The sequence below is a fragment of the Ixodes scapularis genome, unplaced genomic scaffold (genome assembly GCF_016920785.2).
Source record: "Ixodes scapularis isolate PalLabHiFi unplaced genomic scaffold, ASM1692078v2 PGA_scaffold1__304_contigs__length_218370807, whole genome shotgun sequence".
In the NCBI taxonomy this organism is placed as follows: domain Eukaryota; kingdom Metazoa; phylum Arthropoda; class Arachnida; order Ixodida; family Ixodidae; genus Ixodes; species Ixodes scapularis.
Window position 1 is genome coordinate 41,349,738 of NW_024609846.1, and position 24,720 is coordinate 41,374,457.

Here is a 24,720-nt window from a genome sequence, read left to right on the forward strand (position 1 = left end):
AAACCACCGAGGCCAGAAAGTGTACTATGTACGCCATCGTACCGGCCGCTGCCAAATTTCTTTCACTCGTAGAGTGGCTGGGACGAAGTTGAAATTTGGTTCACTGGAATATCCGACGAATTTATGCGTGTCAGCCTGCCTGGCATTGCACTTACCCCATGCTTTTTTTCTGCTACGCAAGAACGCGGCGCAGCAAAAACCACAGGTCGTCACGACGAACAGTCGTCGCATTACGTCTCTTTGAATGTTACGAAAGCGTTGCCCCTGAGCAGGGGTTGGCGACCTCAAGTGTTGGCGGGTCAGACTGCAACAAAGCACGTGGCTTCGGACTAGCCGACACTGTATATTCGCGAGGGATTGGTGCCTGAAACGAATCTTAAACTACTCTGTCTAGTATGAGCAGCTGGTATAGCTATCAGCTATCCACCATGTCGCAGCCAGAATCGTGGTGAACTGTAGCGTTACAAAACTACTACAACATCACCACCCAGAGATGGGGGGAGAGGACAAGGTGAATATACCAGTTAAAGATGCATGCCAGGCATTGTAAAGTGGGGCACTTGCTTGCACGAGATTACTCAGTCTCCGCACAGTACTGCAATGACCACTCCAATACAATGGCCACTCCACAATGTACTACAACGGAAGCTATGAGCTACCGTAGTCAATCCATAGCTCGAAAAATGTCATACAGTAGGCTCACAATAATTAAAACTCAAATATTTCATACTTCTAGTTTATTCAAAATATTGGTTGTCCCATTATGTTCTTAATGAATTCATAAGCCACTTAATTCAAACAACATATTTGTGTAATTCATACTTTCTGTTCTCGCGGTCGGTTGAGTGCGCTTCTTTCCGAGCACCGGTGTATTGCAGAGAGGCAACACCCGCAGAGCTTGCTTCCACGGGTGTTGCTTCTCCGCAGTTCACCGGTGCTTGGTAAGAAACGCATCCAACGGGGCTCAAGCAGGGCACACAGAAGCTATGAAAACGGGCACCACGCGAAAATTTTCATAAAAACTTGCACGCACGCTGTGACATGGTGGCTTGGCATAAGTCCACCTCACAGCGTCCGTGCAAGTTGCTATGAAAACTGCCGCACGGTGCCCATTGTCGTTGCTCATGTGTCCTCTGCTTAATACTTCACATTAGACAACTTCTTGGCCTGATGAACAAACTGAATTTTGTTTCGTGTTGTGTGCTGTCAAACAGTCCACGAAAAACAAGATTTTTGAGGGATAAATAAACTTATGTTGTATATTTTACAAGTGTTTCATGTGCCTGTTGTGATCATCAGGCCTACGTAGAGGAAATCATACGATATCTGCTTTATATGTTTAGCCATTGATATGGTAAATCATAACTTTATCTTGCATCGTATTTAGATGAATTTCTGATAATTCAAAACTTCTGATAATACAAACAAAATTCATGGCTTCCTGGATTTTGAATTACTGAGAGTGTACTGTATGTCTTTGTGTTTCTCATATCACTCCACCCAACCGGACAAGCATGTGACAGCCTCCGAGCCACGAATTGACTCCACTGGCTTGTAGCTTTCATTGCAGTCCATTGTGAGGCAAAACGGAGTGCAGCTACGAGTCCCGAAGCGGACAAGCGCAATACAGTGCCCACTCACCGGCTAAGGGAGCTCCAACCTGGGTGCTCGGAGCGCACGTAATGGCCAGGTACTGGAGCACCTGCTTGGCAGCCCCCGTCTTGCCCGCTCCGGAGCGCCCCAGGAACAGAACCGTCTGGTCCCGCCGGGTGGAGACGAGCGCCGCGTGCGCCGCCTGGGCCACCGCAAACACGTGCGGTGGCAGGTCGTCTGCCGGGCAGTCACGCAGCAGACGCATCACCTGCGAGAGTGTGCAACACTGAGAAAAAGTGCCACCCTGCAGGCTCCAGAGGTGCTCTGAGCCATGCCATCATTCGAAGAACTGTTCATGTTTCGTCCTTTCGCACTGGCGTGCGCTTAGAGTTTTACCCCTTTGCACCGGTGTGTGTGTCGCGCTTTGCCCTTTTGAGCTGGTATGCTAGAGGCAACAAGTAGTGCGAGGAAGAGTCTGGGTTTGCTGGATGGGCTCGGAAACTTATCTCGCTTATAAATCAATTTCATGTAGTTAATGACTGTACTAAATCGACTCTTAATTTGAAATAACTTCATAAAATAAGCTGATGCGTAATAACTTAAAATGAATTGAACATAGAAGGTCAGAGCACACACAGCGTCTCTTGTAAGAATGGACAGTTGGGCTGTGTCCTTGTGTTCTGCGCTGTCTTTCCCCATGAGCATCTCTTGTGCTGTCTGTGTTCAGTTTTTCTATATATTGAATTCTTTCTTATGTTTTTACATTATACATTTTTTACACAAGTCATTGCATAGGGTGTTTCAAGTCACCAGGCTCGATCTAAAATGTACCACAAAAATCGACGCCTGCACTTAGCAATCTAAACTTTTCATCTAGGGTGTAATTCACAGGTCGTTTTAGAGCACAGCTCTTAGGCGCCCGTTTCCGGCTTGAGCGGCGTCGGCGTAACCGCGCAGTGCATTATGGGAAATGTCCCATAATGCACCGTGCAAGCCCCCCCCCCCCCCCCGGAGGACATTGAAGAATGAGGGGAGGAGGAGGAGGAGGAGGGGTATACCCTCCCCTGAGTACCCTTCCATCCTCCTCCTCAAGAGCTGCGCTTCAATTCGGCGTTACAGGGAGTTGTAAACGGCTTTCACTTTTTTTTCCCTGTAAAATTACAAATCGCAGCTCCCTTTCTGTAAAATATAGACAATCAAGTCGAGTAGCAGGGTGCGTTTAACACTCGCATTAATAGGCGGCGCTACCTCCTTATCGAGATTGCTCTCAACCACCGTTGTTTATTAAAATGAACATAATCTTTTTGTAATGTACCTCTGGTTAAAAAATAAATGCGGAAAGTCGACACAACCCTGTGAACGAGCCTTTATGCTTATACTTATTGTCCAACCATTCCTCAAAGGCCTCGAGTAGTATTAACAATAAATAAATACCATTAAATATAAAGCATTTGCTCATGTGACGGTAGGCACCCACCCAGCACTTTTCAAATCCTCGAAAAATAAGCGGACATATCCAGCTCCAACTCTAGAGTTCTAAGCCCACCTAAGCAACTGAGACGCTCCCACACGTCAGCCACTCTTCCAAGTACGTCTGTGCACGGCGGAAATACTTGACATATGCGCATGCCGGTGCAAAGCAGCGAAACCCACCGTCTGCATTTTTGCTTTCATACATACATACTCCGTTTCACTCAAAATGCGGCCGCAGACGACGCTATAATCCAATGGAGCCAATCAAACAGCACCTAAGTGCATTGTCACAGTGCTCATTGACTTTGTGGGTTTGCTGTCCCCAGTAAAACCGATCGAGCAAAGAAAACTGCGTAGGACCACAGAGCGTCCGTCATGCGCAATTAGTATAGTTGGCAGTACCAAACATACAAAGACAACGAGCCGCAGCGACGACGTACATCGCCACCGCTCGACTGGCTCCCCCTAATTGTAGCGTTGGCTGTGGTCAGACTCAAAGTGAAACGGAGTGTAACAAACATCCATCCACCAGCCTTTTCAAGATCATCTCCCACTTTCGGGAGGGTGCTCATGAAGCGTTCTACGGTGAACGAAACTGCGCTTGCCATACGTTCAGACCACAAACCCGTGCACTGTAGCCAAGAACACTTGCGTCCTTTATACATTTACCTTTTCTTTTGCACGTCGTTCTTTCTTTATCGGCTCAAAAAACTTTAGACAATGTTATAAACTACCTTTTCTCGCGGATAGTATGCACATATGATCTCGCAAATACCGCAAAACCTTCACTCTACTGACATGCGACTCCAGGGCGAACTGGTAAATGGTGCCAGCGTGCCAGTGTGTTTTCTAGTCACGAGAGATCTCGAGACCTCGGTCGTAAGCAAAAGCAAGCACGCGAACGGGCCTTTACTCTCCAACGAGACCCACAGGGGTGCTCACCTTCTCCGAGTAGATGGCCAGGGGCCGCTGCGGGTTGAAGCAGAGCAGGGCCGGGCCGGCGTAGCAGTGCACCAGCCCCGAGGCAAAGCGGCCCCTCAGGGCGTGCAGCAGGCCGGCCTCGTTCAGCTGCCGCAGCTGGGCGAGGTCCTCCACAAAGTCCAGCTGGGGCGGGTTTGCCTGCGGACGACATGGCAGGTGTTGGAATCGCATCCAGTGATTACTGTCCCAGAATCCCAAATGGACGGACGGCTTAAGGCATGTCCAAACAGGACACGACAAAAATCGCCTGGCGGCATGACTCTGACAAATCATTCGGCGCTCCGCTTCCAACCGTTTTTTATTTGCCGGGGGCCCCGTCAAATCTCGCCCGTGCCCTCCACGGCGGCCTTGATCGGCTGATCACGTGGGCCCAGAGAGCAACTCACATGCTCTTTTGGCTGTCGGTCAATCACTCAAGGCTTCCGCCATTTTTCAAGTCCTGAAAACGGGAAAGGAAATAACCCGAAGGCGTCATTCCCTTGCCCCGAGGGAAGCGAAACGCACACTTCAACACAGGAATCTCCCAGACCCACCCGAAGCTAGACCCCCTTGGCCTTCCAGCCAAGGCGACGGCGGCAGCGAGGTCAACGAGCAGCGGGAGAAAACCAGTGACAGGTGGCATATGACGTCAAATCTGACGAGCACCGACGTCACAGAAAAGTGGAGGAGGCGAGGAGAAAAGTTGTGATAGTGACTTGGCCACAAAACTTGTCTGGCGATACGACTCCTGCAAAAATCGTCAAGACAGAAGTATCCACTTCAATTTTGCAGGAGTCATATCGTATTTTTGTAGTGTCCTGTTTGGACAACCCCTTACACTGCCCCCAGGGACTACCCCCAACAGCTCATCAAACAGCCAGATGATGGCGTAACTGGGCTTTGGGGAGACGCTTTTGGGGGGATCGATCCCCACACCTGCCCATTTTGATCTGAAAAATTATTGTGCTGGTGTGAGGTTGTGTATTGCTACTGTGTGATGCACGTTAAAGACCCCGGGCTAATGGCAGTACTGCTCTGGCTAAGTTTCTCATCTATAGCATAAACCAGCGTCATCATACATCAAAGGCAGACCGACCTTGCACTATATCAGGGGGGGCCAAGCTGCGGCTCTTCGCGTGTTAAAGTGCGGCTCCCTCCCCTACACCCCTCCCCCCCTCTCCCCCGCCTCCCTCCCGTTCACAGGAGCACTTCCCCAAAAAGAGAAATGGAATGAGTTTTAAATCGAAAGACAGGTTGCGGTTTGGTAGTCTTATGCTACCTTATGTATAATTGGGCTGCTTTTGACTCGGATAGATTGAAAGTAGTTCGAGTTTCGTATTTTGCTCTGGACAAAGTTTGCCCCCCCCCCCCCCCATTCCCGCGGCTCTTGGGAGTTTCGTTGTTTTGTTTGCGGCTCTTAGGCCGGGTCAGCCTGGCCACCCCTGCATTACATAAATGTGTCAAATTTCATTTGCTTTGGTCCGGCTTTGGTTTCTCTAGTGTTTTCACGTTTGAAAGAAGTATCTTTCTGAAACATTTGTGACTAATATGTCTCTGCCGCTAATATTCAAATTTCTCTCAACATCTCTGGCAAGAGTGAGAGCCTTCTCGGCTGCCAACTGGATGTGAGGCAACAGCTTTTTGCTGGAGTAGCAGTAACAGTTACTCAGTACTGATTGGGTTTGGTGACACTTTTCACCCACAGACCAATCATGAACTTGGTTTTGTAACCCCGGATATGCTCCTCCAGTATGATGCATCGTTTTACGTTTGCAAACTACTTACGGCTTGTCGATTGCTTGTTTCGTGAAATAGCAGACGTCTGCAATTTAGGCTCACACTCTATCATTTCGCCTGCCCGTACTCAATTCATACTAGACAATTCTTATTTTTTCGGTTCTAATGGCAAATGGCACATAGCTGTTTACTTGTTTACTCTCGTCAGCAGGTCGCACTTCATAGAAGACAGCTGTCTGCTACGAAGTGTCATTTGCTCTTTGCAAGCATTAACAAACACATCATCTGCAAAACAATATTTTGGCTCACTTTGTGAGAGTCAGCTTAGACGCTGCTCTCGCTCTCAAGCAGACCAAGATCCGAACCCCCGTTCTGACCTTAGCACGCGGTGTGGGCCCTCAGCAGGGCGGGTGCGCAGCTCCAAATGCTGGTCAGGGGGGTGGGATGGAGGGGGAGGGCATGTTTATGAGACATACCCTCTGCATTTGCAGGGAGCAACAGAGAGCAGTCATAGGCACTTTTGCAGAAATTCCCGATGATGTCACAGTACGAAGCAGCGGCATCAGTCTTGGAGCAGGCGATACTGGCACTGATACGACATTGGTATGCCCTCTCCGAACTTGTGTTTTTGTGGCACTCAGACCAAGACGCCATTACAGAGCTTCAGTAAGTTGTTCCGATAACTTTGATAACAATATCAGATAATCTGACGATGCGTTTGTGCGTGCACTGTATTGCTATCCGGTATTGTTACTGAAGACATCGGAATGATATAATAAAACTCCCTATCATTAGGGAGTTCTAGAATAGCTTACGCAAAGAATAGCATCGTCGTCACTACGCATACGCCAAATGCTAACCGCGTTTTGTGCTTCAAGTGTGCTATTTAGCATACACTATTTTTTAGAAATTGTACGCGCATGCAAAGAGTTTTTGCATACACGGGAAGGAAGCATTCACAATGTACAAGAAGTTGGCTAAAGCCAAGACAAGCACAGTTAGAAAATGGCGGCTCCCAGGACTGCAGCGGCTGCCGCTTTGGCAATCGTTCTGGGTGCAACTTCGGCGATGTCTTCACGATTGCGATTTTCAATACAGGACGACATTGCGCTTCTATGAGAGGTGCACGTCACAAATGGTTTGGAAGACCCAGCAAGGTGCGGAACAATTGCCGGCAACTTGCTGCTGTCAATGCGCAAACGTTTCTCGGCAAAAGTATGGTGGGTATGTATGCGAAGGTCAGTACTTGAGACCTCTTGCCGAGGCGGGGCGACGCAAGCGGACACGACCGGTTGACCGCTCCCGTCACATTCTCATATTTAAACAAATCAAAAATGTTACTGTGGACCAAACAACTTCCTTTTTCCCACGTTACAGCATTTCGTACATGAAATAAAAATTGTAACAGTTTCCTGATGGCGTTGCAAGTGCGAGATGCTCGGGTTTTTGCGTCACGGCGGAGAAACACTATTCTAAAACTCTCTTGGGTAGCATATGCTTACGCAAGCACTACATTTAGCGCTGGCGTGCGCTACAATTGTGTTAATTTTTTAAAACTCCCTATTAAGCATCTCGAGAAAAGGACCCACCAAATTGCTCTGTATGTCACTTTGGCTGCAGCGAGTATGTTTTGGAAATACGATAAAAGACCTCACCTTGTCGACGTCCTCCTGATCGACGTCCAGGAGCTCCCCCGTAGCGTCCAGCCGCACCCTGACCCTGCCCTCCCGGGGAGTCACCTGGTCCCCCTTGACTAAGCTGGCCCCCGCATAGCCTCCATCAAACAGCACCCACACCTTCTCCGACTGCAGCCACTGGCGCTCCTCCGCTATCTCCTCGTCCGTCTTGGCCTAAGGCAAATGGAAGCACCATAAAAAACCTGGGATGGGTTGCTTGCTTCTATGATCGAGGACTGCACCCTCCTCTCGGAGAGTGAAGCACACCAAAGTTTCTGCCATATGAAACAAGGTAATGAGGTAGGCATGCTGATTCACAACAAAAATCAAAGGTAGGGTAAAACACTGCAGGAGACCCGTGTGTTGCAACAACACCTCAGAGATAACACAAACACAGTGCTAGATTTGCTACCCCACCAGCTGGAGGTCATCGCAGAGTGCAGATTGGGCATGAGCGCTGCGCCAGCACTTGGCCACTGCTCGTATTCTCACCGATTGAGCTCGAGTTCCAGCAGAACACCGATGCAGTTCTCGTGTCCAATCTCTGCCCGCGTCTGCCTCCGGCAGGCGACAATAAAAATTCAGCCCTATGGCTTCACTATCTTGGAGGCATTGGTTGCCCGCAGATCTCTTGGACCTCGGGTCTCCGTCCTCGACTCGCTTGCAACTTTTAAGAACAGGCAAATGACCGCTCACCCCGAGCGTCCTGTGCCTGCGGCTGCCCGTGCGCGACAGGGTGCGGTGGCGCCCCTGCGTGGCACCCGGCGGCCCCCCTCCGGCGACCCTGGCCACGATCTCGCACAGCTCGGGCAGCGGCTGCACCTTGAGGCTGACGCGGTCACCCGAGGACCGCACCATCTCCACGACCTCCTCACGGGTCCGCTCGTCCACACTCGCGCCGTTCACCTCGAGTAGCCGGTCGCCCGGTAGGAGGCCCGTGCCGCCGCCGCCGCTGCCCAACGTGCTCGGCTCGGCGAACATGAGTGTTCGCCGGCGGTCGTCGCCCGCCAGCCCATCCGAGAGCGCTGAGCGCCGCAGCGAGAACCCAAAGTCCCCCGACGGCTGCCGCACCACTGTCAGGACCCTCGGCTGCGGACAGCGCAGCGCCGCACGGATCGGAGGCAGGCATAAGCCTGCAGAGACCGGTGTGGCGCGTGCGGCCGGCGCTTGTGCATCGACGACGGCGTGTCCGTTGCGCACGGCCTGCTTGAAAACGCTGGCCAGGGGCTGCGCCACCAGGCTCGAGGACCGGGGCGCGGGCCGGTCGGGTGGCCGCGCCTTGGGCACGCTCAGCGTCCGTGCCACTGCGGGCTTTTTAGGCGGCACCGGCGGTGGCTTCTTGGCATCCGTCGGCGCGGGTCCGGCGTCGGTGGCTGGGCAGTCGTCCTCCTCCGGCAGCGGAGACACGAGCGCGCCTCCAGCGCGCGTCGGGATCGGCCCAGAGATGACCAGGTGCCGACGGCGCCCGTCGCCCGAGGAGGAACCCTTCTTGTCATCGCGGCGCTTGGACTTGTCGTCCTTGTCCTTGGCCTTCTTCCACGGGAACATCGCTGCTGCTACGACCGCTCCGTGACTCAGCTATCTGGTAGGGGAAAAGGAGCACACCTTCTAAGGGCAGTTGTAGAAAATATGCGAAATAAACAGGAAAAAAGCTGCCAACCGTAGCAGTTTCATTCCAAGTGTGTCGCAGAGGCTATTATTGAAGTTCCCACGCAAATCCATCTACAAAACAATCTTTTTTTGTGTGCGTTTCGACAAGCTGGAAAGCGGGCAGAAAGTACAAAACCAATAACCAGTCAGTCAGGCCACCCAGAATCCGGTAGAGTGTGTATCTACACTGCATTTCATTATAAGCGTGAGCGAAGAAGAGCTACGAGAGCGAGCGCTATGATCCCAGCATGCCTGCCATGCACATGCGCTCGTGAAGCATACTTGGATAACAATTCAATTACCGCAATTGATTTAAGATAATTTCATTTCGTCTTGAGTAATTTGTAACTGTAAATTCACTACTTTTTGCAGAAACTAATTGTAATCGGCTTAAATTACTTCTCAGAATCAGTATTTGACAAATTTGATTTACAATTACAACTACTTGTTTTGTGAATTTGTCACCTGGAAATTTGGTTCATATAAGTCACTGAGAGGCAAAACTAGATAGAGTGTCTGCCCCATTGCCCTTCTGCCAAATCATTGAACTTCAGAAGTACCGAGTGCAAAACATCATACTTCGAAAGTACCGGGTGCCAAACATGGACGCACAGCCAAGTAACCGTCAAGGCCGCAGCGCTTGCAGGAGGGCACAGAAGATGCCCCACATGATGTGAGAGTGCCATCCATTGCCAGCATGGAACGAACGAATCAAAACGGTACAACTCTGATGTTTACAGGGTGTCCCTATAAAAGATTCGCAGCGTGTTTTTCATTGCAAAAATAAACGATGCATTGCCAAACACACACACTCTGCCTAAATGTAGCCCTAGAAGTTAAGACCAGATGCTAAAGTGTCAGAACCATCTCACTCAAAAAAGTTGTAAATGATCAGCGGAAATTTTAAATGGAAAATTGGTGGTCGACGAAACCCACAAATACACCGAGAACAGGCCCCATTTCCCCATTTAAAGTTTCAGAAAATCCCTTGAAACTTTTGAATAAGGTAATGGTTAGCTCCGACAATTTTACGTCCGGGCCAGACCACTAGCCGTAATGCTACATTTGGGTGGAGATGGAGCGTTTGGCAATGCGGTTTATTTTTGCGGTGAAAAGAACACTAAATGTTTGTAGGGGTCACACTGTATGTTTAATAGCTTATCTTGGCTCGTGTCGACCATTTCCAGCATAGTTAGTGAGTTTCATCCCCTATCAAATTATTTGAATGTCAACAGCACAAAAAATTATTTGTGCTGAACTGCCATGATAAAAAGAACACTAACAGGGTCGGTAGATTTGCAAAATTTTAATACCAACTGACCCGTATCCCTCAGAATTCAGCTCCTATATTATACCATTAATGAAGGCAGCAAAAGAATGGCAAAAACTGAGATGACTGCAAAATGCCCATACTATACTATACTCGTAATGAGGATGTCTGGGAGGTACCATACAGCAGAACAAGCTATGGAATGCAGATGTTGAGACACCACTTCCCATCATTATTGAACAATCTAAGGAGCAACAGCTTCACCAGAGAAACACTAACACCTTGTGCCATCAAAAATATGTTTCTGTAGCTCACTTATCTTGTCTAGTGCCTCATGATATCAGTGTTGTATTTCCCGGTTACAAGTGTCTACGCGCTTTTCTCGCTCGTCTTCCTGCTGCATGATTATCGATTTTGTTTACTTTTTTTTGACAATTTCTTATTCGCGTTTGCCAAGAAAACGGGGGTGGGGCCCAGTCAAGCCAACATGTGTTGGCTTTTTGTCCATGCCCCCGTCGTCTGTACATATAGACAAAAAGATAAACTGAAACTGATCTTAAATGTTAAGATAATGAGTGGACAAATATGTCTCAGTGCGGAAAAATGCTATCGCATCAACACCAATGAAGTCCGGTAACTCTCCAAGTAAGGTAATTTCAAAGTAATTGCATTGCTTTCTAAAAGTAATGTCTAACTGTAATTCAACTGCTAGTTCTGAAGCACAGTACAGGGTGCCTGCAAAAAAACATTCTGAATTTACTGTAAAAATATGCTCAGTCCCTGACCAAAAGTAGTGCTAGGGGTTCGGACCAGATGCCAAAGTTTCAGAGCTTGCAGTTATCTGACTCCAAAGATATAAGTGATTTTCAAACAGTTTTAATGAGAAAATGTGGCTTGTTCTCAGTCACCGATGTCATTCACCTCCCCGCATTCATGGGTTTCGTTGGCCATCATTTTCTCATTTAAATTTTCAGAAAATTGTTTATAATTTTTTTAACACTCAATAGGCAATGCAGTTGAGTTAAAAAGCAGTAAAATGAAAAGCCTCGCAATCGAACTGTAATTCTTTATGCACTTTGCATGATGGAATAAATATGTGTTTTAGTGTGTTTCAGATTAATGCTTTAGAAGCATCAAATGAAAATATGGAAGGCGAAAAGTTGTCGGCTTTCTTCCATTCAGTTTATGTTTCCGCACGTCCCCTTCCGCGATATTCCGGCAATTTAAAATTCCAAACTGGAAGTACTTTACAGACCTTATCTATTGCCCTCATTCTCTAAATTGAATTCTGAGAAGCGTTAAAAATTTGAATCGGAAGACCTGGCGCTCTCTAACTGCCCCTACTGGCAGAGGAGCCTGAAGCGACCATTTCACGAGTCAGCAAAGCGAAACACCGTGCGAGTACAACATTTATTGTTCACCAAGGATGTAACAAACAGCAATACCACCCGCGGTGGTGCATGTAGTTTTGCGTCTAGGGGGGCACTTGCAAGTGTGTAATCGTCACTGTACATGTACGGCAATGATCATCAAAGGGTTAAAACAGTGGTTCTCAGGCTGTGGTCCGCAGACCTCCGGGGTCCTCAGAACAGACCCCAGGGGTTTGCACCAAATAAAAAGACCGTTCTAAAAAAAAAAAAAAAAAAAGCTCTCCTATGGCATCGCACAAGACCTGTGATGCAGAATGCATTACGATTCTCCAAACAACCTCCGAGTAGGTCAGGGGGTCCATAACGGCCAAAAGTTTGAGAACCGCTGGGTTAAAGTCACGGTTAATCTACTGCATATATTATTAACACGCATAAGGTAAAAGCAAGGCCCTGAGAAATAGAATGACCGTACAATGTTTACATTCCTTTTATTCCCAGCTTTTTGGTATGTCAGGACTACGAATTCAATGTTATTATTGATGCCAGTCATGCCATTTGTTTCTTTCTGTCGATCTGCAATCTAAAAGGCTAAAAAAAAAACCGGAGGTGAGTACCCGTTAGAAAATGCACATGTCAATCCACATTTCCTGTACGTGTATAAATATCAATAATGACAAAAAATAAAAGCACTAGCTGAATTTTTATAAAAATAATTATATTTCGTTTCTTGCCAGACTGAAGTGAAGTTTTGCAATTGACTTGAGGTCAGTCACATTCAATCTGTATGGTTCAAGGTTCATTGAATAAGTGGAGTGTCTAGTTTACAATGTCAGATGCAGCTTACATTAGTCCTTCTGCTTACTGAACTTCTTTAGTTTCCGAGTAAAACTTTTCGAGAAAGCGGAACAATTTCAATACTTTTAAGGAGCATTTCAAAGAGCAAGCTTTTAACTGTCTTCTTCTGTTGTTAATACTGAACCAACATAATCCAGTTTTGGAAAAGGGCAGAACCGGTAACCATTATTTAGAAAACCTGAACCATTCAGAAAAACTGGAACAAAAACTAAACTCATTTTAAAAAAACACTGAACTGGTAACTATAATCAAAAAAACCTAACTCCAAAAAAATTGGAATAAGGAAATTACTGGTTTTTAGGGAATTATTGAACCGGTAGCTGATAATTACAAAACATGAAACCCCCCAAAAAATGGAAGGAAATCGATTTGATAGTCTTTACGGTCACCACAACCCCAACCGAACAGTTATTTTGTTTCTAGTTCGAGTCCTCATTGCCCGTTGCTCTCCAATGACCTCGTGCTGGCTTTATCTCGAGAGTCGTCTGACAACTTTTCTAAACGTTTTATGACCGTGCGCAGATGCTTCCTCGATCATTCACCGCCAGCACTGCCGTTTAAAGGCGGACAGCAAAAGGAATGCCACGCAAACCAACTTCCAATCGAGTTGCACGAAGCCGTATCGAACAGAATTCCTCAAATACCGTCGAGCCCCTCCCCGGATAAACGTGCCGCCGAGCCAAAGGGGAGGAGGGCGAGGTGCCCTGCCTCCCAGCCGTGGCAGCAGGTCACCTGCCCTCTGGCTCCTCCGTCACCCAGTTTCTCAGCTGTGGACAAACTGGTTTGGGCCAATTATGCCCACCCCTGCCTCCTTCCAGCCTGCCTTGGCGTGCACACATGCCCGGGAGTTCCTGCGGCTGCCCATGCAGGCGGAGGGAACAGTACCGCCTACGGGAGTCGGAAGTTGTCGGCGCTCTTCAGGGGGGCAGTCGGCGTGACGGGCATCCCGTCAATGAACGACTCCCTTTAACGGCTTGCCTGAGCTCGGCACAAGGTCGCGCTGTGGCAACGAGCCTGCCGTAGCTGTTTTAAATGAGATGTCATTTCTAAGGTCACTGAACCATGAAATTGTGCGCGTCCATCCGACGTGGCTCGACGGCTAAATTTGGCGGGGAAATTGAACTGGTGTATCATTACACACCAAATTAGGTTTCCCCGCTGAAACTGGCTAGAAACATTACTTCACCAGTTATGGAAACGTTTCCCCGCAGGTAAGCGTTTCCCGCAAAACTTGGCAAGAAAATCTGAATTGGCGTGTAATTAAGCACCAATTGAATCTAAGAATTCACAGGAAAATGGCGTTGCACTGAGCGCCTGTTCCCCAAATACTATTGCATAACATCTTATTTAGCAGCAGCCAGATAGAAGATGTAGTTTCTGTCCAGGATGGGTCCATCCAGAAACAAGTCTTATGCAGCAGAGGTATGGAGAGATGAAGCCTACGAAAATGAACCTCAACCTTCAAACTTTCTCAGAAAAAAGAAAAAAGAAATGAGCCAGCTACCTTATCTTTAAAGTTCTATGATGCATAACATCATAGTTCTATGATGCAGTGTTTAAGAAGTAATAATTTTAATTTGTTTAGAAGACTATATACAGTCTTTTATAGTATACATGCCTTGCACCTGACGTCATCCCATCAGCTTTCTGGCCACCACCAGAGAAGACGGGAAGGAGGAACTCCCTTATCACTGGGACTCTTTTGTATCCCCAGACTTGCCCAGGCCTCGCTATTCTCCCTCTAGAAGATTAGAGAAGATTAACCTGTCACTCAAAATTCATACAAAAGCAGCTTTCCTCCCTCTCTCTTCCGTGGTGGTGCGAAATGATGTGACATCAGTGCAAGGCATGTAGTACAGGTTACGTCACGTCGCATCACTCGATGTCAATTTTCCCACTAAATTTAGCAGGGTAACTGAATTGATCTGTATGTCCCGTGGTGTCAGGTCACGTGACATCAGATTTCCTTCAGCGGAGAGACTGAATTTGTGTTCACGTGACATCAATTTCCCTGCTAAACTTAGCGGGGAAATGCACGGACGGACGGACGGACGGGCAAACGGACATGGACAGATTGCACTCTTTCGTAGCATTCATTGTGAGCACTGGCACCAATAAATAAAATGTGCAATCGAACCTCATTTCACCTCTCCCAGGCAGGACCACTCCATAAAGATTAGACTAGTCACACCCAAAACTGACGCTTTTGAAAACTGGTTGTCTTATGAAATGCAAACTAGCAGTCTTTTTTTTTTTAAATTTAATTGACTCTTAACATGCAGCTGTAAATGTACTCTGCTGGTTTGAACTGTGTTGCATTCTGCTGAGAGACAGTATCTTCCATTATCAACTCCTTACTGTGATGCCCTCATGTGCCCCCCCCCCAACGCAGCTTCCCTGCAATAAAAAACGAAATATCCTGGCAATCTGTCGCATCACCACGTGAATTCTAAGGAGGGGTTCCACCTCTCTTTATAATTCTATCCTGTCCCTCGCTGCAAGATGAAACTTTCGGGTAGATATGTAGCCCTAATAAAACCAGAAAAATATGAAAATGTGAAGTTACAGCACCTCCTTAAAACCAAGTGCATCTGTCTGTAGACAACAATTCTGTCGGGACATTCGGGGCAGCTGAGAAACTTTTCTACAAATGTTTGCTTTCTGGACCAAAAGTGCACCAGTAAGACAGGTTCAGTCTAATCGACCTGTAGAACCGGGACTAGTTTGTGTGAATCAGGATTGAGCACTCTCTGGGACTGGTAACAGCCCTCAACTTTAAAAGTCACTTTTAAATCTTTTCATGACCAGTGTTGTCAGGAAACAACAGATTAGAAAACATTTCCATTCTTCACTATTCCACAAAATCTGTTTGTTGCATCGGTAGTGGTTGGCGGTGAGCTGGCATCCGAAACGTTAGGCTACATTCGAGGTATTATGAGCCTTTCCGCAAATTCAAGCGACAGTGTTTTGCTAGGTTGGCGACAGCTGCCATTCCAGTTGTTGCAGCGGCAAACGAGATTACCAGCTGAACAAACCCTGCCTCTTGTTCTACTTACAGTTGAGAGGGGGAATAAAATTTCCGCTGCAGGCAACCCCCTTCCCCATCTTGCACCGCAGCCACTGGGCCAAAGCTCTTTCCCAGAGTTCTCGGTGCAAGACCCAAGCTCCAGATAACCCTTCAACCCACAGACAACCCCCATTCTCACTAGCCAAACCCAACAATATTGCAGGTTACGCAAAGCACCGGGAAAGATGAAAATGCTCGACTGAATGAGCAAGCACACACACCACAATATTGTGGCGAAGCTTGAAAAAAACATAATGACTGCAACAACTGGGGTCCACTGCTCCATGCAAAGTTGTTTCCTAATCTGCTCAGTCTATGAGCATAACTTGTGTACGCAATCAATTGAGCCCCTTGGAAACTGGCTGCCGGAGCAAACAAACACTTGCTCAAACTGCAATACTGCACACTTCTGAATTCTCTGAGCAACACTTGACTGCTAAGCAACCTGAGCTGCCTCCAACCCTGGTCAGGGCAGCTGGCACTGCTTTGACCAGGGGTGTCGCAAGTCTTTCCAGGTTTCTAAAAAGATAGAAACTTCCGAGCCTCTAAGTCTGACGTTTAAATAGTTCAAGCTGGAGAAATTTAAAAGTTGCAAACAAGCCAAGTGCCTCGGTACAACAGTCTCGAAAATCCTAAATTTATTTGAGCAGGTTAAGTCTGGCAGGAATAAAACTAAACCTAGTCCCATAGACCATATATTCGGTTTGGTTTTAAAGCAACTCAGCCAGATATAAGACAGACTTTAGACAAGAAGTTTTTGCTGCAATTCTGGGCTTGCTGACAAATTGTTGCAACCAGACTAATTTGGATCTAAGCTGACAACTCGATTGCTGCGACTCGAGAATGTTTTGCGAGGCAAAAACGGTGTCAGGGTTATGATATTTTCAGTTGACCCTCTGTGGTTGTGATGATAAGAGCTGAAGAAGGTGCTTATTCCGGTTTGCTGTTGACACATTTTCACAAGCCAGGTAGTAGTTTCAGGCAGCCTGTTGCTGTTTGCTGAAAGCCGTCACTTGAACGCTCGATTGAAACACAATTCGAACGGTGTTCGAGCTTTTAGTAGGACCCTCCGTCGGACGGCACCCTAGACACTTCATATTTTAAAAGTTTACATATAGACCTGGCCTTACTCGTCGTTAACTATTTTGTGCTACACTGTCAAGGCTAGCATAGCTTCCACAGTGCTGCAGCTCCGCACTGCTGGGAGAGCACGTGGCTTCGTCTCGCGCCTCCTTCGCAAGCACTCGCGCAACTAGGAACACTGCGGAAGCTACGTTAAGCTTCACAACGTAACACACGCCAAAAGGAGGCTCGCTATCGCGCACGCCTCGATCAGCAGGAAAGCGTCCCAGGCCGTGTAAAGTACACGCGAAAACGGGTCCAAGTCGACCGCTACCTACTTTTCGGGACCAAAGGTCCTCCAATTTTACGTGCGCAAATGACTGACGCCAGCTACGAGCGCTTAGCGCCGGTTGCCCCCAGTTTCTTTCGAAACAACCGACAGCGGGCACAAGCTTGCCGCAGCTGAAGGCCGGGAGGCGCCCTGGGTGCCTCGACGCACCGTCAGCTGCGGCTCGAGCTTGCGAAACAAACCGAAACACCCGTCCGTAGTCAGCCAGGGAAAAGCGAGAGACAGCGCCCGTCCCTTATCACGACCCGCCCCTCCTCGTCGAGCCTGCTCGGCTGTCGCATCCTTCCGCACACACCCGGGGAAAAGGATTACATCCAAAACGAACTCACGAAGACCACGGAAGCCGGTACGGGGCGACCAGCGCGGCTCGAAAGACCGCAACACACACACACACACGGTGAATGACATCCAGTGAACTCGATTGCTGCTGGTTACACACCCACCGGCCAGGCCGTCCATCCGTTCGTGAGCCGTCAGCGCAGCGGGAACGGCGACGGCTGATCGTCCGGCGAAACAGACGTCAGAGCCTTCGGTGCTGCAGGAGAGAAAAACAAAAGCACGAGGCGAGCAGCAGCAACTCGGCGGAAGACGCTCAAAACATCGCAGCCACTCGCGAAAACATTCTGCACGCCGCCATCTTGCCTGACGTCGACAACCGCGCCGCCAGCGCCCCTACGCGCGCGCCAGCGCGCGCTTCCACGCCGCGAAACATCGCCGGCGGCAATTCGAAACTTGGAAAGTGAACCGATACGTGGTTGATGCAGCGGTTCCTTCCGCCGGGTTTCTCGCCTACGGAGACGGACATTCATCCTTTCCTTTCTCGCAGGGCGACATAGTTCGAGAGCCTTATTTTTTATTTTATTTTTGGAGCTCCATTTGGCGCGCGTAATCGGGCGCACGCGTACTCCTGCGACCCGGCGAGCGAACGTTGGGATACGCAGTTTCCTGCTTGGCAGGCTCTCCGGCCGATTGGGAATCTATGTCGACAGGGCACCGTTCGTGCTGTGCCTGCCGTTGACGCGAAATAATCTCGATAAGGAAGCGTCTTGCCGATACGAGAATCATAAAATGGGGCCCGTTCAACGGTGATCTTATTAAAACAGCTGTCACGAGGGCTATAACCCAGTGCACGTCTGCGCCTCCTCCGCGTTAGATACTTTCAAAAAATTGGAAGCCGAATCTTTTAAATGTTCGTCGCGTGAAATAGCTCACAAGACATCGAACATGTGCTGCGTGCCTGCGGGGTATACAGCTTCCATAGGTATGGTCGCAATGAAGACTCGCCTGGGTTTGCTCAAGGCCGTGCAAGCTCGTCTGTGCATTCATTTTCATTTCGATAATACTTGCACAATCAGGGACTATACTTCTGTATGTCCCCTGATTTTTTCTGCGATTGGATATAGAATGTCTACAATGTCACGGAAGCTTCCCATTAAGGTGTCTCATATGGGCCTCCTGCATTAGCCAGGCGGCGCCACCACTTCTTGCATGATATTGATAGCACTATATTTCGTCATTGTTTTGAACTATTGGGGTGGCGGTTTTTCCGAATTTATAACGCTGAACAAGACTCAAGATTCTAAAAGTTGAACGAAGTACGTGTCATAACCTAAACCCTGAAAGGAGGAAATCAGATCACGGACAAGGAGACACAAAATATCAAACGTTTGTGTTGGAAAAGAGGAACCAAAGAGGGTCTTAAACTCCTGAAGGTTAATGCGAGGGTGCAGGCGAGCTAGTTAAGGCCACGGTCCCACTGAATGAGGCAGTTTAGGTACTTTTTGGCAGGTCATTACTCATCTCCTTTAAAACACTGTTTTGTGGGATTGATGTCATTCGAAAGGCAATGCAATCCTCTTTCACTTGATATTATGTATGTGTTGGTTTTTACTGCTCATGCGCGTTTGTAGCGTTGCGAATACGATGGCGCGGACCCTCACTTGCTCCTCTAGTTCATGTTTTATGAACGATCCATTAAAGATAGCACGGTTCCAATATAGCAGTTTTGTTAAGATGATGTCGGAGCAGAAAGTAACGATACACTTTTTTGGTATTTGCACTACTTTGTTTTTTTCATCCCTCTAAATATTGCCTTAAAATCGACATTTTTCAGCACAAATATGTTTTTAACGACAAGCGCCAGGGCAATGAAATTAGCTACAGATGTAGTGCTTATAATTGGTAATATGCAAAAAAAAATTTAATGTTGTGTAAAATTTTTTTGTTTAGATATTTTATATCAAGCGTAGTACTTTTTTGTGCTTCGAGTCATGGTACTTCAAATGCCGCTGAGGAAATACTTAAACTATCATAATATCTTTTATAACATTTAGAGCTACAATGGTTGCCCAAGAGGTGGACGATGACTTTTTTTCATTTTCAAAGCCATAACGCTCCAGGAGTTCTTCAAACTTACCTGTTTTTGAGGCATATATTTTTTGGACATCGAACAGATTTATTGGCATCTAATAACATTTATTGTTTGGAATAGATATACATTGCGATGTATTAAATTTCCACAATGATCTTGCGTTGGTTTTTTAATAGGTGTAGAGCTCAGCCAATTTTAAAAACAATTAAAAACTGTTTGGGTGTTTTGTTGCGCTACCTGGCGGATGGCAGACAAACTGCTGATTTCTAGTGTTCGAAAAAATTCCGAAGGCGGCGTTGGCGTCTGTATCATCATCAATCTCCGTGTCTTTTTACCTTCACATTTAAAAAATATATTGGAAGATTTACTATCGATAAATGAATGGTTTAAGTACTGGGCCAGGTTAATAAATCTAAGACAAATAATTACACAGGCGTACCGTGATATAATGTGTTCATTATTCGATATTATTGAAATCAATAAACAATAAAGACGAAGAGGAAAATAATACACCCGAGTTCACTTCATGCCTAGAGTCACTATATGAGCTTTAAAGTATCGGCACTCCGTTCCCCAAAATTGTTTTGGGCGCCGCCATTTTGGGCCTTTTTCAGAGCAAACGCAACTGCCGATCATCATGATCCAAAAGTACGACCTCCTCAGTATTAGATGCGGTGCTAGGAAGCTGATGCAATATTGCAATGCTCTGTCGCGGGTTGTTTAAACATTTGTGGGGGACGGAAAATCGTTTCCTGTGATTTTAGATAAAGCTTCAGGTAACTGGCAAGCCACAATATGGCCAAGTGTCGTTACTCTGAACCGTAACTAATTTACTGGTACATGCGGGAACAACGATGAAGAGGCAGGTGTAAAAAGGTAGTGGCTTGTGGAATACACTTGGCTTACGTCATGGCCCCTCCAGGTATTACAAGTTTCTTGAACAAGAGCATGAATAGTGTCATTAAATAAGCTACGCGTCAGAGTAGCGACACTTCGCCATACTGTGTCTTAAAATCATGGTTGCCAGTTATTTGAAGCTTTATCTGAAATCACAAGAAACGCTTTTCCGTCCTCCACTTTAAACAGTGTGCGACAAAGTAAAGCAACATTACATGAGCTTCCTAACACCGAATCTAATGCTGAGGATGTCGCACTTTTGAGTCATGACGATCGGCAGTTGCGCCTGCTCTGCGCAAGCACCAAAATGGCGGCGTTCACAACACTGTCGGGGAAGAGAGTGCCGATACTCTAAGCACAGCTAATTTATTTGCTCTAGTTCCCGCGAAACTCCTTTTCCCTGACTGAAACTGAAAGTAATTATGAATATTACACCATTATTATAGCGTATTTAGTTATAACCAACTACACATAAGGAGAGGAGGAAGCGACCGGGTAGGAGAAACGCGGGTTTTATGTGCGACCGTTCTAACCGTCTCAAAAGAGAGAACGCGCGAGCTTGCGCTGGTTTAAAAAAAAAGGCATCCAAAGAAAAGAGGCGGCACGTTCTGTTCTTTGTTAGTATACGTCTAATTGCAAATTGTTGCGTGTATGTTTATACAGCCGGAAGTTAGTCTGCCTTAGTGGGCGTCTGGTGTCTCAGCTGTAGATGAGCAATTTAGCCAGTGCTGTACAACCGCAAACCTGGGGTCTTTAACGTGCACCACGCAGTAGTGATACACGACCGCACGCCGGTACGATGCTCTTCCAGATCGAAATGGGCAGGGGCGGGGTGGGTTCTGCAGCGCGAGCTCTCGATCCACGTGCTCCAAGCTGGTGTGCGCTAGACCATGCACTCGGCCACCGACCCCCCCCCCCCCCCCCCCCTTTCTTGTGCGTCTAATTTATATACAGGTATAAGTATTTGAAGATCGACGATGGACGTCGATCGTCTCGAGGTAATGCAACGTAATAACATTATATAAATAATGAAGTTGTTAAAGGACTGAACGACTCAATTTTTCAATTCTCGGATTGTAATATGGCGGTAGCTTATTGTGCTTACAATTGATGAAGAGCAATATGAGGTGACGAGGTAATGGTTAAATGATGAGGCTCTATAAGGACGACGACATAGTGGGTGTCGAACCGCAACGTACAATGCCAGACTTGTTTCAAGCATCGTGTACCCAAAGACTTTCCCCACCCGCAACAGAATACGGTAGAATTAATGAGGATGCTGCTTTACAAGTGTACGTGGAACAGGAAAACTGCACTGTGCAGAAGCACAGCTTATTCGCTAATATGAGGGACGGATTTCTAGCAGCATTCCCTGATTGACTACTTGGAACAAATGGCCTCGTTGACGTAAAGTGTCCCCGTTCCAAAAGATTCTTGAAGCATACTTAAACCGCAAAGGAGTATGAGGCGAAAAATAAGAAAAAAGAGCCTGGTGTGAAAGGTCCAAATCACCACCATAGCTTCTACTATCAAATACAAGGGCAGTTACACAATAGAGAAAGAGAGTTTTGTGATTTAGTTATATTTACACTCAAGGGCATTGATATCCAACGCATTCAGAGAGATGACACCTTCTGGTCAACCAAAATAGAGCCTTTTCTACTCAAGTTTTACATGGAAGGCCCGACTTCCGCTGAAATTCCTCACGTAGACGAGTTGTCCGACCGAATAAACTGGAATTACTCCCGATTTGGGAATCTCTTGATCTTCGTTTGTAAGCCATAGTATCATGAGATCGAGGGGTGTGGCTCTTCGTCCGCCGGATATTGCTGCGGCGGGTGTCGCGTGCTGCTGGAACAACCTGGCGATTCTTCATTGAACTGCTTCTTCTTTAAGCTTCAAAAGGGCTTTTTTTTTTCTTTTTTTTTTTTGTTTCGCACATTATCTGTTCTGCTTGCCCGTTAGTTGCAGGATGGTATGGTGCACTAATGTGATGCCTGATGCCAGTTTTTTTTCTTCACAAACTTGTTTATTTTGTTTGAAGCAAGATTTGGCGCGTTATCAGAGGAAAGTATTTTGGTAGGGCTAAAGTAGGTAAAAGAGACCGTAGAACGTCAATGACGTGTTTGGACGTCGTGGCAGGCATCGTGTAAACTTCCAGCCACTTAAAGTACGCATCGCCCGTGACTCCGCAGATGCGGATACGTTTCGCCACCCACCGATTTTATAGTGGATTGTTGGACTCAAGGAAGAGTTCGAATCTTTCCAGAAAGTTAGCCTAGGTGCCAGGACTTTTGTCGAAAGCGGTAAGTGTTCGAAACGTCGACAACGTCGGTAGCCACGTGTTGTGCTTGACACTGGACACTTACCATTCGCTGAAAAGAAACTTGCTTGTTCGTCTGCCACGAGTCGTCCGATATCAGGTCATCACCGCAACACCATCTCCCGACAAAAACGCATGTCCATAGTTAGCAATCACGTATAATTATAAATTCCCGAGCGCTCACAACTTGCCGTCGCTAAACGCCGTTCATTCGTAGCGTCATCATTGCAAATAAACGTCCTCCTATTTCTTCTGATGGTTCTCATCATATTCCTCCTAAGCTGTACTTACAACATTATGTGTGTCGGTACTTCCGAAATTATTGCAACGGCGTTTGTTTTCTGGGAACTATAATGTAACAATCTTTACAATATCTTCCGGACCCCGTGAAACGCAGTATTTCGTGGCGCTATTTCAGTCGTCATTATAATGGCGAGGTAAGTACCGTAAATCGCGAAGCAGTTTACTTGACGTCCGCTTCCACTGATGTCTTGGAAAATTGAGTCTACTGAGCGTGCATTCCTGCAGAAGAAATTTTCATTAATAGACTATTAACACGTCAATCAACATTTGATTCCTTCTTGGTAAGATTTATTGCGAAAGCCCGTGACAACCGCCGAACCGCATCTCCCTATATCACAGAACAATTTATACCCAGCCTGACATTCTCGCATACATCCGTTTGCTGGGCCACGCTACTTGAGCTAGCTGAGCACAGCTGGCAGCGGCGCGAGCTAGGCCACGAGGGGAACGTGATGGTGCTCGAGCCATCCCACTCTGAACCAATGTTTCGGCCACCACACGGGTCCGTGTCGCCATCTATTGGTTGAACTAACGCCTTGTTCAAGATGGCTGCCGTGGGACCGCAGCCTGACTTTTTTTTTTAAATCCTGGAGAGTCGGCAAACAAAAGAGCAGGACAACACGTGAATCTTTGGAGATTCGTGTCGCCAAGGTCCAGAGCTTAAAAAAAAAAAAAAGTCATAAAGGTTGGTGCGGTAAAAGCCAGAGTTGCGCGTGTTTTCCACGTGCCACCACGCCGCTATTCGCAGAGATCCAAGCACGTGAGGAGCCGGATCAAGTGCCGTGCAGGAAAGCAGACGTTGCGCGCGCCCCGGTTTTAGGGTTGCCACCTTTCCCCGAAACAAAAAGACCGGCCCTACGACGGGGGGGTGGGGTATATTTTTAGTTCTATGAGATTGAATTTGTGTTGAAAGGAAGATGCCATGTTCGTCTTTGACAGGCAGTGCAATTTATTGTAACAAATGATTTCCTAGAGAGGAATTAGTATAATGTACATGTACACAAATACACAGCATTGAGCTCAATAATATGTGCAATTATATACCCTCTTTAGTGAAAAAATAAAGAAATTTCTGACTAACTTGCCGCGCACAGCAGATGGAGAACCAACTAGTTTGCTGGTTGGCATAAAAATATCAGTGAATGGAATAACATTTGTACTTGACTGAGGTTTTGGTTGCTTCTCTCAGAAAGCGTTACGCTCGTGTAGACTGAGTGCAAATCCATATTTTTTTTCTAAAGTCGCCAGCTCGCCAGCATAAACTTCATTTATGGCTTTGAGCCGACGGTGCCCCCAAACAAAAAGCTGCCAGAGGCAGCTTGACAAAGTCTGGGGCCCGCCTCCAGTTTGGCAGTACGACAGAAAACCACATCCACACATTAGCTATGTACAAAGGGGAGGATACTCTATGTGATCAAAAAATCAAAAGCGCCTCTTTAAAATAAAACATTTCTCAATCTATGTTAAAGAAAATACAAAATTCACTTAACCGCTTATATATGACAGCTCTAAAAACAGCTTACTACCAACAAGGGTAACATGCTGCCTCGCCACTCGCAGACCCCTTTCGAGAAATTGATATTACTGGCTCCCCGTGTGCAGCACTGAAAAATAACCGCACGTAATTCGTCCATAAAATGCTCTTCGCGACTAAATCCACCAAACCAGTAGCATTACGTCCGTTAAAAAGTATACAGTGTATATGCCACAATGTATCCGATATTATCATATATACATACACGCGCAATAATATGCAATACACAC

General features: G+C 47.0%; 1 protein-coding gene across 4 annotated transcripts in view; it reads right to left on the reverse strand.

Moving 5' to 3' along the window:
* LOC8052836 (unconventional myosin-XVIIIa) overlaps positions 1–17,719 on the reverse strand; it is a 107,530-nt gene extending 89,811 nt beyond the window's left edge. Inside the window, exons 1-5 of one of the 4 annotated variants that reach the window (XM_029977027.4) lie at positions 17,506–17,719; positions 8,136–9,021; positions 7,419–7,613; positions 4,009–4,185; positions 1,642–1,861 (exon numbers count right to left, since the gene is read on the reverse strand). In XM_029977027.4, the coding sequence (XP_029832887.3) occupies positions 1,642–1,861; positions 4,009–4,185; positions 7,419–7,613; positions 8,136–8,987 (1,444 nt within the window). In that variant the 5' untranslated portion in view covers positions 8,988–9,021; positions 17,506–17,719. The other 3 variants (XM_042290695.1, XM_042290693.1, XM_042290694.1) reach the window with 3 other exon arrangements.
* Between the last annotated feature and the right edge of the window lie 7,001 nt (positions 17,720–24,720).